This window comes from Nelumbo lutea, chromosome 2 (genome assembly GCF_056320005.1).
Source record: "Nelumbo lutea isolate HS-2025 chromosome 2, American lotus-T2T, whole genome shotgun sequence".
In the NCBI taxonomy this organism is placed as follows: Eukaryota; Viridiplantae; Streptophyta; class Magnoliopsida; order Proteales; family Nelumbonaceae; genus Nelumbo; species Nelumbo lutea.
Window position 1 is genome coordinate 3,812,141 of NC_142685.1, and position 17,055 is coordinate 3,829,195.

The 17,055-nt window shown below is 39.1% G+C and overlaps 1 protein-coding gene across 1 annotated transcript in view; it reads left to right on the forward strand.

The window, feature by feature from the left end:
• The window catches only part of LOC148868141 (arginine biosynthesis protein ArgJ family), a 60,705-nt gene that overhangs the window by 25,875 nt on the left and 17,775 nt on the right, over positions 1-17,055 (forward strand). Inside the window, exons 10-11 of the mRNA XM_088969129.1 lie at positions 8,406-8,486; positions 8,580-8,666. Of these exons, the coding sequence (XP_088825255.1) occupies positions 8,406-8,486; positions 8,580-8,666 (168 nt within the window). The remainder of the gene's footprint in view (positions 1-8,405; positions 8,487-8,579; positions 8,667-17,055) is intronic.

Genomic DNA, 17,055 nt, shown 5'->3' on the forward strand with positions numbered 1-17,055 from the left:
GTTGAGTCAACTCTGACTCCTTTTTCTCTCATGGCTCTTCATTTTCTACTCTTGAGATAGAATCATCTATATCCTTTTCTTTCTTGTGTTTTCGGCTACATTGCAAAGTAATTTGATCCACCTCATTTTCTTTTCTTTCTTCATTTTCTTTGAATGAAGCCACATGACATGGTGCTACTTCCAATTCATCGTAACTTTCTCCCAAGATTTCTTTTGGGATGTACTCTTTCAGTGTGACTAGTAACCTTGGAGGTTGTTCATACTCTTCTTCAAAATCAACTTGAACCTTTTTCTTAAATCTCCTCTTATTTTTCTTCTTATTGTTCTTTGTGGAGGCTCTTTGTCCCTGAAATTTATTGCCCGTAGAATTGGAGAGTGTAATTTGTATGGGCTTGTTTGCCCCCTTTGCCTCCTTGACTACAGTTTGCCAATTTGTTTCATCCTTAGAAGAATCACTGAAGCACACCATACTTGGTTCTTGCATCAATTCATATAATGAAGGGAGGGTAGGACCCTCTTCCTCTAATAGAGAAACATTATTTGCAGTTGCAATAGTTTCTTTAGGAGGAGGTTCTGCAATTTCAATTTCTCCCCTATTTATCATTGATTGGATGATATCTTTGAGAACGAAACAATCTTTGATGCTATGGCTGACCATCCTATGATACCGGCAATATTTCGGATCATTTGTCTTGCTCACCTCAGATGGTCTCTTTGGCTCTGGCAACTCAATTGCCTTTGCTGCTAAGAGGTCTTCAAAAATTCCTTCCACATTCTCATTATCAAATGAGTATTTCTTTTCCCTTCTTTCTTGTAGAGTTATAGGCTTAGGGACATCCTTTCCTTTAGCCTTATCCTTCTTTTTAATATTAACAAAGGTGGTCATGGCCTCCCTTTTGCCTACAGGCTTTTTTCCATCCTTTTTTTACTTCTAAAGGAGGATTGGGCTTGCGTGCTAGTCTTTTGCCTGGCAATTTGCCTTTCCACATTGCTGGCTTTAGGAACCAATGCATCAAATGATTGAGGTTCTGTTGTGCCTACAAAGGTAGCAATCTTTGGCAAGAGATTGTTAGCGCAAATTTGTATTGCCGAGGTTTCCTTTAATTGTTCAACACATTGAAGATTCATATTTCTCCATCGTGTAATGAATTCATTTACACTTTCATTTGGCCTTTGTTTCATTTCAGCCAGGTCTAATTGATAATTTCTTCTTGGAGCTTGCAAACTGTGCTAAGAAAGCACGTTGCATATCATCCCATGTGATGATTGATCCTGGTGCTAATTGTGTGTACCAGGTAAAAGCTGCTCCTTTTAAAGATTGCACAAATTGCCTTATTAATAAGGCATCAGACATTGCTGATTCACCACATGCAGAATAGAAATGGGCCAAATGTTCATGGGGAGACCCATTTATTCCATCAAACTTTTCAATGTTGGGCTTTTGATATCCTCAACGAAATGGGAGTGTATCATAATGGGCAGGATATGGTTTCCTGTAACCAAGGACAGGTGGTGTGAGAGATGCTTGAAATTCCTTTATTCCCTCTGCAATAAGTGTATTTAGATCTATTTGAGGAGCAGGAGAAGAAGTTGATGCTTGTTGAGATGACTCTCTAGCAGATGTGCTTGCTTGAGCCGCCAACTAAGCAACCAAAGATGCAATTTCTGCATCCTTTTCTGTGATCTTTCGTTGCATCTCTTGAATTTGCTCTTCTAAATTTGAGGTCCCAGTCACCATGACTGTCATAGGAGATGGCTCTTGGTCTTCTCCAAAGGACATAGAAATTCCTTGCAATTGTGAAGTAATTTCATCCACAGATTCATCTTCTTGAATTGAAGATTTATCTTCTTGGATTAGTTTAACTTTGGAAGTGATAGACTCACCAGTCAAACTTGAAATTGACGTGTCTTCAGAACTTTGCAACAATCGAGCTCTTGCTCTAGTGATAGGGCCTTTATAAGGTTTAAGTTCTTCATTGGGCATAGTATATGCCCCCGGTGCAAAGTAAAAATTTGCTTGTTTAGCAAACATGTATCCAATAATAAAAGCCCATTTTCTAGCTTCCATGTCTTATTTTGCTTTCTTTGATTTTTCTGCAGCAAAATCAACAAGGGAAATGGGAGTGCTACTTTGTAGCTTTTTAGCTTTTGGAGGTCTCTTGGATCTAGGCTTACGAACAGGAATTGGGGATTGTTTTGAAGATCCTTCAATTCTAGCTGAAGGCTTCTGATTACAAATAATTTTTTTTCCACAAGAGGATGAACCTTTTCCACTTGAATTTCCGAGTTTAATTACTCGGGGCTTCACTTGTGTAGATGAAGGAACATCTATTTCCTTTTCTCCTATAGCCTCATTGAAGGTTTGAAGAGTAGATTTCTCTTCAGAAATAGTCACCATCATGACTAATGTTGTAGGAGGAATCGAAATATTCATTGGAATGGTTCCTATCATGATTTGGGTTGGGTAAATAACCTTAGCTTTTGCTTTAGTAGACTTCTTTGGGGAAGTCATCATTGATTTTGTGATATTCAAGATTGACAAAGCAATCTTTTTGGAGGAGTTTGCCCTTGGTGGGTTGAAACCTTCCTTCCTGGCAGTGTTGAACATGGCTTGGAAATGTAGACTTTTCCTCACAGGAGAGGTCTTAATGACCTTCCTTTTTTTCTCCTTCTTGATTTTTTTCTCCACCTTAGTGACAGAAGACATAGTAACAACAAAAAGAGGATTCACGTCCACAGTAAATGTTGTCTTGTAGGAAGGCTTCTTAGAGCCTCCTATCTTTTCCTTCTCCGTAGCAGTCAGTTTGTGGTAGTAGACAACCACTTTAGGTGCCATGTCTGAGATATTTCTTGCTATAAGTAGATAATATTGATATAAGACTTACACATTCTTTTTTTTCACTTTTGTTCTATACTCTAAGTCAAAGATGAAAAGGAAAATGGGTCCCACCGGGCGTGCCAAAATTATGTTGGTGTGAAAATTTTAATAAATTCTCATGCAACATAATTCACTCAATCAAGTGATTGAGTTTTTATTATTTTGGGTAAGGCACATTCAGGGAATCATACGGATTGTTCCCCTTAATTACATCCCCACAAGAAAGTAGAGAACACCTTTTGATTCTGACTTGGAGAAAAGAACGCATAGAACAAAAGAAAAGAACAATAGGATACTTAAAAAAGAACTTTTCATTTGCTTTTCTTTTACACCAGGTGTACAAGAATGAGAAGAAAGAAGAAGAAAATACAATTGAGAAACTATACAGCAATACATTGTTTTCTTTAATACAAAGAAAATTTCCTTCTCACTCCTTTCTTCATAATAAGTTGTAGTCAATCAGATGAAATTCTGATTGTAGACAGCCTTACTCCTTGGAATTTTGCATACAAAAAGGGAACCGTAGTCAATCAATTTGAATATTTGATTGTAGACGATTTTCATCTCTCTGCTCTTCATTTTCATTTGAAGGGAACCATAATCAGCCTTTGAGATTGAAACTGTAGATGGTTTACTCCCTAACTTTGTCTTGAAAGAGGGACCATAATCAACCAAGTAGAGGCACCTAGTTGTAGATGGTTTATTCCCCCCTACTCTTCATTTTCATTTGAAGGGAACCATAATCAGTCTTTGAGAATTAGACTATAGATGGTTTAATCCCTAGCTTTGTCTTGAAAGAGGGACCATAATCAACCAAGTAAAGGCACCTGGTTGTAGATGGTTTATTTCCCTCTTTTTCCTTTCTCAAAAGTAATAACAAAAGAGAGAGAAAGAAGGATACATAGTAGAAGACATAAATAGCAAGTATTCTCTACCTGTATTAGTGAGATTTTTCCTTCCTTGCCTTCCCTTGAGAACTTCTCTTTTCTTCTCTCCCTATCTTTGCTTTTCTTAAGAATCTCTTGTGAAAATTTTCTCCTAAGAGTCTCTCTGTGTGTAATTAGCTTCCCCTTAAGGAGCTTAAATAGGAAGTGGGGTGGTTATGCAACTACTCTCTCTTCCTAGGTGAAGGACACCTGTCCCTCCTACTTAAAGAGGGGGAATTCCCCACTTAAAGAGAGAGAACTCTCCACTTAAGAGAGGGAACTCCCATACGGGATACTTTTTTATAATTTTAATGATTTGGCTAGTAGGCTAGGTAGCCCACTTATTACAAATTATTTGAATAAAAAAAATGACTTTAACAATAATAAACCAAGACACTGTCTCCAATCTAGACCCATTTGCTCTAAGTTGGATAGATTCATGTTCTCTTTGGATTGGGAAGAACATTGGGGAAATTTGGCTTCTAGAGCTTTCCCAAGGGTGACCTCGGATCATTGGCCCATAGTGATATGCAAGGAGGAAAGGAGTGGAGGACCTGCCCCCTTTAGATTTGAAAATATGTGGTTACTCCATCCCGGGTTTACCAACAAAGTAAGGGAGTGGTGGTATGAATGTAACCCGATGGTGGAATGGGAGAGGATGGGATTCCATAAGAAACTACAATTTTTGAAAGCAAAAATCAAGGAGTGGAATCTTCTGGAGTTTAGGAGGATAGAAGAAAGAAAGAGAGCTCTGATGGATCAACTTGAAAGCCTTGACTGTAAAGAAGAAAGGGGAGAATTTGGAGAGGAAGACAATGAACTCAGGAGAGGTTTGAGAAGACAGTTAGAGGACTGATTGCATATGGGGGAAATAAGTTGGAGGCAAAATTTTTGGTGTAAATGGTTATAAGAGGGAGACAGAAACACTAGGTATTTTCATTCTTTGGCAGATGGTAGGAGAAGGAGGAACTTTATTTTCAAATTGGTAGTAGATGGAGTTGTGTTAATACAACAAGAAGGATAGTCGGGGCATGTGTGGACCACTTTAAATCTATTCTAAGAAGGCTAGTAAGTAGAAGGGTGTGGGTAGAAGGATTGGATTGGCTAGATGTAGGGGTGGAGAACAGGAGAAGGTTGGAAAGAAGATTTGATTTGGAAGAGATCAAGGAAGCTGTGTTTTCTATGGATAGAACAAAAGCTCCAGGGTTGGATGGGTTCATAATGGCTTTTTATCAGGGTTGTTGGGATATTTTGAAAGATGATCTTCTGCGGGTGTTTGAGAAGTTTTTTAGGAGAGGAATTGTCAATCCGAGTGTGAACTCTACATTTATAGCTTTGATTCCAAAAAAGAAAGATGCTTCCCACCTGAAGGATTTTAGGCCAATTAGCTTGGTGCAAAGGTGTTGTCTTTGAGGCTGAAGGAGGTATTGCCAGACATCATTGCACAAAATCAAGGAGCTTTTGTGAGTGGAAGACAAATCACTTATCAAATCTTAATTGCTAATGAGAGTGTGGAGAACTTTAAGAAGGATAAACAGAAGGGAGTGGTCTGTAAGTTGGACTTGGAAAAGGCTTATGACTTGGTGGACTAAGAATTTTTTAGGAAAGTTTTGATCAAATTTGGGTTCGGGGCTAGATGGTTCAATTGGATCATGGGTTGTGTTCGGAATTGTCATTATTCAGTGTTAGTGAATGGGACAGTGATAGATTTCTTTCCAGCCAATAGGGGTATAAGACAAGCTGGGGTGTGAAGTTTCAGGGTGGCCATTGAATTACTTAGGGTTGCCATTAGGTGATAATCCTATGAGAGAGAACTTTTGGAACCCGGTGGTGGAAGGGTTTGAAAAGAGATTGGTCGCTTGGAAAAAGAATGACCTCTATCTTGGTGGAAGAATTACACTGATTAAGGCCACGCTTGCTAATTTACCCATCTATTTCCTGTTTGTGTTTAAAATCCCAGTGAAAGTTTCATACAGATTGGAGAAGATGATGAGAGATATCCCGTGGGAATCGGAAGAGAAGAGGGATCATAGAGTTAGCTAGGAGATAGTGTCCAAGAGTAAAACTTGTGGTGGTTTGGGCCTTGGGAATATTAGAAGGAATATGGCTCTTTTGGGGAAGTGGTTGTGGAGGTTTCCTTTGGAAAGGAGAATCTATGGGCTAGAATAGTGGCAAGTATACATGGGTTGGAGCATAATGGATGGGACGCTGGAATCAGAGCTAGGACAACAAGCAATTCTCCTTGGAAAGCCATTCACAATATGCTACCAGTATTCTCCCCTAATATCAAGTATGATTTGAATTCCAATAACTCCATAAAATTTTGGGAACAAACTTGGGTGGGGAATGCCCCTCTAAAGAACCAGTTTCCTTCTTTGTATGCTCTATCTGATTTTAAAAATGAGCCAATTTTATGCTTCATCACCCCGTCCTCTTCCATTTCTAGGCTTGGGTGGAACTTGGGTCTAAGAAGGGTTTTGAGGGACTCGGACTTCGACAATATTTCGAGCCTTATTGAACTTTTTGATAATGTTGTCTTAGACCCTACTAGGGTGGACTTTAGAATTTAGACCTCTACCCCCAATGGCTCCTTTTCTTGTGCTTCCTTTTTCAAAGTCTTAAGCTAGTCCACCAGTCCTGTATCCCCCCCTTTCCCTGTTGGTGAGGTTTGGTGCAGAGCAATTCCTCCTAGGGTTGGTAGTTTTTGTTGGGAAGCCTATTTGGAAAGATTCAACACTAGTGATTTACTCCAAAAGAAGAGACCCATTATTTGCTTGTCACCTCATTGGTGTATTCTATGTAAAGCGGATGGGGAGATTGGTTTTCACCTACTGGTGTCTTGCCATTTGGCGAGGTCAATTTGGGAATGAGCTTTTTTTCTCTTTGGGTGTAGTTGGAACCTTCCATCAGACTTGCGGGGCCTTTTTTCCCCTTTTTTTTTCAGGTGGCGTATGAAAAGGGGAAGGACTATGTGGAGAGGACTGAGGGCTGCAGTATGTTGGACACTATGGGAAGAAAGAAATTCCAGGATATTCTCAGAAGCTGAGAGAGGGTGGAAGAATTGAAGGCTATCATACATATTAGGGCTGTATAGTGACTGGAATCTTTGGAGTTATTCACAGATTACAAAGTGGATGACATGTTGAGGAAGTGGGGTGAAATAGCAAAATGCACATAGACCAAGTCAGTAATGAGTGTGTCTTGGACCCCTCCACTTGCTGGATTCATGAAACTAAACTTTGATGGGAGTAGTAGGAGGAATCCTGGACAATCAGGGATTGGGGGTGTCTTTAGGGATGAGAATGAGGTCATCTCTGCCATGTTCTCAGGCCCAATTGGAGTGGGCCTGAGAAGGAGTCCAGAAAGCTAAGGAGATGAACATCAGGAAACTCCTAATTGAAGGGGATTCGGAGGTGGTGATAGGGTGGCTGGATAAAGACAACAACGGCTTATGGAATTACAACAATGAAAGGAGGAAATTTAAGTGGCTGGTGCAAGAAATGGAAGTTAAGATGTGTCAGGTTATAAGATCAACCAATTCTCTAGCTGATGGTTTAGCTAAACAAGGGGCAGAAAGGGATTCAATGTTTTGGGCTAAGCTGTAATTTTAGTGTCTTTTCCTATTCTTTTTCCTTTTTCTTGAGGTCCTTTGTTGTACTTGGAAGATAAGTGTGTTTGTCTTCCTTTTGTAACTTTTCTTATGGTAAATTAATGAAAGTGTTTGATAAAAAAAGGGGGGGGGGGGCATTGATAATGGCTTATGACTGAACTTGCTAAACTTGATGACTTATTGCTTTGTCTTTTGGTGGATAAAAGAAATAAATACTAAAATATCAAGGTATAATGATCTACCCAACTTCAGCTTTCATCCATTTAGGATCTCATAACCTCATTCTTATTCACTAAAAGACAAAGCAATAAGCTTTTCAGTTCGGCCACTTCAGCAATTAACAAACAGTCCCTTAGTGGGCTCTTTGGGGCGAACCAGGGAAAGAGGCAAACAATGTAAAAATAAAAAATTGCAGTGTAGAGTTGAATGATTTGGCAGCTTAGGCTCTAGTGTGTAATTTGAGTGTGAATTGCTTTGTCTTCCCTATCTTTAAAAAAACTATTGAATTATTGTTACTTGTGAAAAGCTCTTTGATAAAATTGTTTAAGAACTGTTATTTGCCCCCCAAAAGCAAAGGAAAAAAAAAAAAAAAAAACTTCAAGATTTCACTTTAGTGTCTAGTTTAAGTTTGAAAGACCGGATTTCTATGATACAAAATTACAGTCAAGTTGTGCTGTATACATATATTTTCTAATGTCTACCTTGAAGAAGTTTTGCTTGCAGTTTCTTTTGTAAAAGAAAATCCATCCATTCTCATAAGCATTGCACCAAGATATATTATTCATTTTTATGATATTTCTTGTGCCTTCTGAGTTCTGTTGCATCTTCAATAAAAGAAGTCATGCTGGCATAACACCTTAATTACTTGAACGGAGAGGTAACATAAAAAAAGCACTTTGTGGGAGCATTATTTTGTATGCACTAAATTTTCATGCTCCTGACAATTTTAACATGATGTCATATCCATGATCGCAATTGTTGGGTTGCATAGGTTGGAGGAACTTGCATAAGAATTGGGGGAATGGCAAAAGGTTCTGGCATGATCCACCCAAATATGGCTACCATGCTTGGTGTATGTCTTGTTCAATGAACTCTAATAATCTCAGAAAGTTCAAATTGAAAATTGAGTTTTACAAATGACAATGAATTATCACTTCTGCTCCAGGTGATAACAACAGATGCATGGGTGACCAGTGATGTCTGGAGGAAGATGGTGCAGACTGCAGTCAACCGGAGTTTTAACCAAATCACAGTGAGTATCCATATCCTATTATTATTGAAAATGAGACCAAGGGACATAGAAGCTTACAAAGCAGTGCAAATGCTATAACTAATATACAACCTTTTTGCTTCTAAATGCACATTGTTCTTGAATTAGAAAATATCTTGCCTAGGTCTGGAACCTTGCTGGGTAAATCATAGTTGTGATATCAATAAGATTGCTAAATCTCCTGTCTGCTGCTAAACATATTGTTATCGAGTCAGTGAATATTGCGGGCCTTGTGGCTATTACATATATGCAATTGATTCTTGATATCCTTGTGCTTTTACATATATGCAATTGATTCTATTGAATTTATGGGTTTTTAATAGAACGGATTGGTGAAACAGGATTCATGTAGCTGACCCCATGTAGTTGGGGTAAGGCATGGATGAATGTTTCAATTGAATTTATGGGACTGTGAAATCAACTTACTTCCAACTTGTATAAGTGGGAACATTACTGAATACTACCTATTAAGCTATTAGAGAACTCCATTGAATTATGATGTTTCCATTTTTTACCTTTTTTTGTGTTTTTAATATGTGCAATGAGCTCCATTGAATTATGAGAATGTCAAGTCAGTTTACTTTCTACTTGTATAATTGAGAATACTACTGCATACAGCCTGTCACAGAAATGCTGACATACTGGATACTGCCACATCAGAGCCTAGAAATGATATGAATCTAAACTTCTCTGGAAAAATAAAAAACAAATTTCTTTTGCTCATTTTAAATATATTTATATTCTTTCAAATATTCCTACTCTGAACTCACTTTGGAACTAGCTCATGAACTGGGGATTCTCAATATCAACCTTTTCATCATGAAAACCTTAAGTCTTGGCAGTTACATGTCTTCTTTTCTAGACTAGAAGGCAGTAGGAAGTTGACATCTTTGTAATGTTCAATGAGGCAGCAAGAGATAATAATGTTCTATAGCCATATTAGATTTGATCTGGGCCGCCATCTGGCTTAAATTTAGCTCATGGGACTGAGGGTTGGTCTAATCTAGGCCATTATTTGACATGGATTCCAGGTTGGTTTGACTAGACTATTAGTAGCTTTTAGCTATTATAAAAAAAGAAATTGAAGGAAAAAAAATTTCATCACCATTAGATGTCAAGGATTTTCTTGCTTCATTGTTTTTTGCAGGGGTGCAAATGGGGATCATGATCTGATCCGATCCGAATCTGATCCTTTTTTTGTTGGATTTGTATAACCCCTTGTTGGATTTTTGGATTGGACGGGATTTAATTGAAAATCGGATCAAATTTGGATAACCACTATCTGGTCTGAAAGGATCTGCTCCGATCCGACCCATATATTTTATTGCATTTTTTGTAACTTTTTATAAAAAATACGTGCATATATTAATATATATGATGAAAATAGTTGAAAAATACTTGTATTTTTTGTTTTCTTTTTATAAACTGTTATGTTTTTATATTTTAATAATTTATTAAATTTTTCAGAAATTAAATCTAATTGGATCAAATTCGGATATCTGACATCCTTAATGGATTTGGATTCGAATCGCCATTTGTAAGATCCGATCAGATATTTGGATCAGATCAGGTCTAGGTTTTGTATTATCAGATCGGACTCGGGATATACCCTGCTTCAAATATGGTCCGACCCATTTGCATTTCCTAGTTTTGGGGTAAATTACTTAAAGTACCCCTGAGGTTTCTGACAAATACTTGATGTACTCCTAAGATTTCAAAACCTACTTAAAGGTCCTTATGGTATGATGTAATATAACAAATACTACCCCTCCGCTAGTTGTCCATAGCATTCTGTTTGCATGTGAGTTGTGACATCACATGACTTCTTTTCAAGTGAACTTGGACTTTTGTTTTTTTTCTTTTTTTCTCTTTCCCGTTTCTCTCCTTCCATGGCAATGACAAATGCAAGTCAGCCTTGTAAATGGCCTTCCATTGTTGCTGAAGCCTCCCTTGAGGCAAGCTGAAGGCTAGCAGAATGAACACGAACCCTCTCTGTCAGCGGAAGTAAATATGAGTGAGATGCACTGCCATGGAGTCATAGCAGCTGAATAAATATATCAGTAACCAAGAAGAGAAAGGTGAAGAAACCCATGAGTGATAATACCAAAAACCCTGTCACAACCTTCTGTTTAGCATCCATTATTGAAGTTAGAATAGCAGAAAAAGACACGGAGGCCTACCTATCCAGAATACAGAGAGATACAACCAGAGTAATTTCCCTCAAATAAAGGCATGACTACTTTTTATTGAATAAAAAGCAACAGTATAAAATGAATTCGGGAAGTGGATTTACCTCCTTCAATGTAGCCTTTAATTGAAAATTGATGTTGCTCGATGCCATGTGTGAGAAAATCAAGTGTGTTACTGTGTTTTCGATGACTTTGAAATGGCTCTGGCAGAGCGGATGCTTAGGATACTGATGCAACAAAAGTTGGTGAAGGGGGTGGTAATAGCTGATGTTGCAGGGGTGGTGCTCAGATTCAGTGATGGTGCTCAACTCCATAATTGTCAAGGCGGTGCCTAGACAGGAGCCGAGGTGACAAGGCGCCCTTGTAGGCTCACTTTGCTAATTGCCAAGCAGTTTTGTACATTGTGTTATAAAATACTTTTATATTCTTAATTTTTTGAGATTATAATTATAAAATAGACATTATTAAACTAAAATATTCATGTTGTGTGTTTATATACTAATTTTTTATTATTTTATTATTTGTTAGGGTTTAATCAACACACATTGCTAAATGTTGTATTGAACCCTCAAAGACTTCAAAAGCTGAACCAATAAGTAAGGGATAATTTAAAATTTTGTCTAATCAGTGCATTTTCTTCTTCCACCTTTTCTTTTCTTTTCCTATAACAAAAATAGGGGATTGGCCAAATAAATTGAAGCTGAACTTTGATGGTAGCTCTTTTGGAAACCCAGGGAGGGCAGGTGTAGGGGGAGTCTTTAGAATCATCATGGAGAAGTTGTGGCTTTGTTCTCAGGACTAATTGGGTATGGAGATTCGGTTCAGACAGAAATTATGGTGATTTTACAAGGGTTGAAGTTAGCAGTAGAATTAGAAGTGAGAGAGCTGGAAGTAGAAGGGGATTCACTATTGGTCATCCCTTGGGCTAAGCAAGTAAACTCAGTACCCTGGAAATATAAATTTGCATTCAGGGAGATTGACATTCTTGCAAAGAGTTTTAACTCTAAATTTGGTTGGGTTAAAAGGACAGCAAATGGATTGGCAGATACTCTAGCAAAACAGGGAGTTGACAGGTCTACTTTATTTTGAGCAAAGCTGTAGCTGATTGTAGCAAAACAGAGATGAGGATCCTTGTAATCTGGGGCAAATTGCATCTGGATGTTCTCTGGACTACAGAGTAGCTAAAACACTTGTAATCTATCTTCAGCAGCATCTCTTTTATGAGGCATTTCTCTAAAGCTGCCACCCAAGCAAAAAAAATGATTTTAGAGGGTGCCACTGTTTCCCAAATAGCCCAGCTAGGAGAAGGAACTTGATTTCCTTTGACTAAAAAACTGTAGAAGGATTTAACTGAGAACTCTCCTGATTTATTCCACTTCCACACTCTTGAATCCTGACTTTGCAAATTCAGAGTCTGCTCTTGGAGCAGAGCTAGGAGATTTCCTACATGCTGAATCTCCCAATCATTAAAGTCCCTTCTGAAAGAGGGGTCCAGCAAATGTTGTCTCCCCTCTGCACATAAGAATCAGCTACCATCACATATTTGTCAACTGCCAGATTAAATAGAGTTGGAAACATCTCTTTGAGGGAACTCTCCCCAGTCCAAGGGTCCAGCCAAAACCTGATCCTTCTGCCATCTCCTATTTTAAACCTGATACAATGTCTGAACTGGGTCTCTACATATTCCTTTCCATAGGCTGCAATCTGCATCCATAAGTCCCAAGAGGAGGCCCACTATCCAACCCAAATTTCTCAGCTATTACCTTCCTCCAAAGGTTGTTTGGCTCAGCATCAAACCTCCAGAGCCAACTGCCTAATAAGGCTGTGTTGAAGGACTTTAGATCTCTTATCCCCAAGCCCCCTTGTGAAAGGGGTTTGCAAATCTGATCCCAATTCACTAGGTGATACTTGTGTGAGTCTTTCCATCCCACCCACAGAAAAACTCTCATCTTTTTTTCTAAAGCCTCCACCACCTCCAAGGGATTGGAAAAAGAGATAAAATAGGTTGACAGGCTGGCTAAAACACTCTTAATGAGAGTCATCTTCCCACCTTTGGAAAGGTACCTAGCCTTCCAAGTGGCCAGTTTTTTATCCATCCTCTCTAAGATTGGGTTCCAAATGGCTTTTGATGTGCACTTGGCACCAAGTGGCAGCCCCAAATAACTTGTGGGTAGAAGTCCTACTTTGCAGCCCAAAAGATCAGCCAGCCTCTGAATGCTAGAAACTTCACCCACAGCAATCATTTCACTTTTTGCTAAGTTCACCTTTAACCCAGAAACAATTTCAAACCAGAAAAGGCATTTAGATTAAGCACTTGTTCCTCCGAAGCCTTGCAAAAAAATAGTGTGTCATCAGCATACTGCAAAATAGGAATGGAAGTACCATTTGGGCTCACTTCAAAACCTTCCAACAGCTCCAAGTCCATCGCCTTATCCACCAATTTGTGGAGGCCTTCCATTACTATTAAAAATAGGAGAGGGGATAAGGGATCCCCTTGTCTTAAACCTCTCGAATTTTTGAAATTGCCTCTAGTTACTCCATTAACAAGGACCGAGAATCTTGGAGTGGAGATGCAAACTTTCAACCAGCTTCTCCATTTTGAACCAAAGTGCATTCTTTCCATCAAATAATCCAAAAAAAGACTAATAAACATGGTTGTAAGCCTTCTCTAAACCTATTTTATAGACCAAACCATTTCTTCCATTTCTCTTTCTTGAATCAACTAGCTCATTTTCTATGAGAACCACATCATGAATATGCTTGTTGTGAACAAAAGCTCCTTGGTATTTGGATATCAAGGAATCTATCGCCTTTCTTAACTGAGTGGCTATAATCTTGGCCAAGATTTTGTACATACTTCCTAGTTCCTACCAAACTTATTGGTTTAAAATCCTTCAAATCAGAGGCCCCTTTCTTCTTTGGAACTAAGGATATAAACATTGCATTCAAGCTTCTTTCCAAGGCTGCAGAATCATGAAATTCCTCAAGAACTTTTAAAACATCAACCTTAAGAAGCTCCCAAAACTTCTTGAAGAAGTTAAACCATCGGGGCCTGGAGCCTTTTCCCCTTCCAATTCGTCTAAAACCTTCTTTACCTCCTCTTCTAAAAAGGGCTTCTCCAAATCTGATGCTCGTTGTTCTGTCAAGAAGTCAAACCTTATGAAAGTTATGGATAATATTAAGGGAATATGGTTATGAAACCTAGGTGATGCCTAGGTTCCCATGTAGGCAACTAGGTGACAAGGTGCTCCCCTGTTGCCTAGCCTCGCCTTGGAACCTTGAAAATTATGCTCAAATCACAAATGTCAGTCATAGTTGCAGTGTCAAGACAACCAAGAAGATTTGGCCTAAACCAGTTCCACCTAAAGTTGTTATTTTCTGCTAGGAGGTGTTTTATAGAAAGATTAATGCCTTAGACTGCTTGCAGAGGAAAAGGCCTTCTTTGTGTTTGTCCCCTAACTGGTGTGTACCTTGCAAGGCTAGTGGTGAGGATTGTTCTCACTTACTTGTATCTTGTTCCTTTTCTAGTGTTATTTGGAGTTGGATTTTCACTTTGTTTGGGTGCAGGTGGAATCTGACCACAGATTTAAGTCAGCTATTCGATCCTTCCTTTTTTGTGTGGCCTACAAAAAAGGAAAAAATAATGTGGAAATGTATTAAAGCAGCCGCCTTGTGGACAATCTGGTCTAAACTTAGGTAGCCGAATAAAATTCTGGGAACAACTTTGGGTCGGGGATTCTCCTCTGAAGGACCAGTTTCCTTCCTTGTATGCTCTATCAGACTTGAAAAATGAACCCATATCTTCTTTCTTGGTCCCTTCAGCCTCCACTTCTGGTTTTGGGTGGAACCTAGGCCTGCATAGGGCAATTAGGGATACAGACATGGATAGCTTGGTAACTTTGCTAGCTTCCCTTGAGATTGTCTTCCTAAACCCTGCTGAGGAAGACACCAGATTTTGGACCCCTTCTATCTCTGGTACCTTTTTTTGTGCTTCATTCTTTGAAACCTTAACTCAGCCTCCTATCCCCTTTGGGCTGTCCTTTTCGGTTAAGGAAATTTGGAGCAGGCCTATTCCTCCTCGGGTTGGTTTTTTTTGTTGGGAATTTTTTCTAGAAAGAATCAACACTTTGGACTTACTGCAGAGAAAGAGACCCAACTATTGTCTACTTCCTAATAGATGTGCTCTTTGTAAAGCTAATGGAGAATCTAGCTACCATCTCATGGTCTCTTGTAAGGCTGCTAAAACTGTATGGGAGTGGATTTTCTCTCGCATTGGGTGTTCTTGGTATCCTCCGGAGACTGTCCAAGGTTTGTTTCCTCCTTTTTTCAGTTGGCCTAAGAAGCGAGGGAAGACTATGTGGAGGTGTATTAGGGCAGTGGTATGCTAGTCATTGTGGGAAGAAAGAAACTCACGCATTTTTTTCGACAAGGAAAGAACATTGGAAGAATTATTAGATCGAATCCTTTTAAGGGTTGTCCACTGGCTAAAATCTTTGGAGTTGTTTTTAGCTTTTCCTGTGGATGGCTTGCTAAGAAACTGGAAGGAGATTGCTTCCAATGCTAGATGCAAGAGGACTCTTTGTCCATTTTGGTCCCCTCCCCCCTTGGGCTTTATAAAGCTGAATTTTGATGGCAGCAGTGTAAGAAATCCAGGGCCCTCTGGGATTGGAGGAGTTTTCAGGAATGAGGAAGGGATTGTTATTGCTTTATTCTCTAGCCCTATTGGAGAAGGTGACTTAGGGCTGAGATCCTTGCAGCGCTTGAAGGAATTCGAAGAGCAAAGGAATTAAATATCAGTCGTTTGATCCTGAAAAGTGATTTGAAGGTGGTGGTTAGTTGGTTGAAGACAGAGGACAATGGTTTGTGGAACTTTAATAATAAAAAAAAAAACATTTCTTACGGATGGGTAGGGACATTGAGATTCAGTACAGCTGGGTGAAGAGGAGTGCCAACTCATTTGCGGATGGGTTGGCCAAGCAACGAGTGAATAGGGAGTCTGTATTTTGGGCTAGTTTTTAATCTTTTCTCCTTGCACTCCCTTTGTTTTCTGTTTTTAGGGAGCTAAGATATTTTATCTCCCCTCTTGTATCCATATTCCCTCTTTTCTTTTAATTTAATGAATCTGGTGTTATTGATCAAAAAAAAAATGCAAGGGTTTTTAAGGAAGGACTATGGACTTATTTCAATTGGTTAAGAACTATGGACTTATTTCATACATTATCCTTTGATGACTTTTGGAGAAATTGGATAATGGTGTCTAACAGCAGCCGTGCAAGGAAGGACAGGAAATCTGTAGTGTGGATGCCTCCACCTGAAAGATGGGTAAAGCTGAATTTTGATGGAAGTAGCCAAGGAAACCCAGGCTCATCGAGGATAGGAGGGGTGCTGAGAGATAATGAAAGCAAAATATTAGCATTGTTTTCAGACCCCGTGGGAATAGGAGACTCCAATAGAGCTGAGATATTAGAGGCGGTGCAAGGTATTCAAATTGCAGAACAATTAGGAGTTCAGCACTTGGTAGTTGAAGGGGACTCTGAGATTGTTGTGGGATGGCTCAAAGAACCAGCTTCAGCTATGTGGCAACATAGAAATACGTTAAGGAAAGTCAACTGGATCACAAGAAACATGACTGTTACCTTTCTTTGGGTGGGAAGATCAGCAAATTCCTTAGCAGATGGGTTAGCTAAGCAAGGGGCTTCAAGGGAACATTTATTTTGGCTGCTTTGTAATTCTAGTTGTGGTTAATTCTAGTCAATTCTGTTTTAATTTGATGTAATACTTGTTAGAAGAGGTAACAACTCGTGCCTCCTCTTGGGTCTACTGTATTGTCTCATATTTCTGATTTAATAAATTATACTCATTCATAAAAAAAAATGGAGGACGGGTATTTGGTTAAGCAGTTGTTGACTGAGATGATGCAGTAGTTATTGGTGATGGCTGACATCAATGGCAGTCAATGGGGTAGTGGTGATGATGATGATAAGGTGAAGGTGATCCAATCCTGAAGAGACCAAGTTGAGGGGTACTGCAGAGGAGATGTTGTCCTGGGACTTGAAGAACCAGTTGCAACCACCGTTTTCCAAAGGATCCCAGCTCAGGGTCATCGTCTTCCTATTTGGCATCCTTGCACATTGACGACAGAGGATTCAGAGAGAGAGGGAAGGAGAGATCTGTGTCTAACC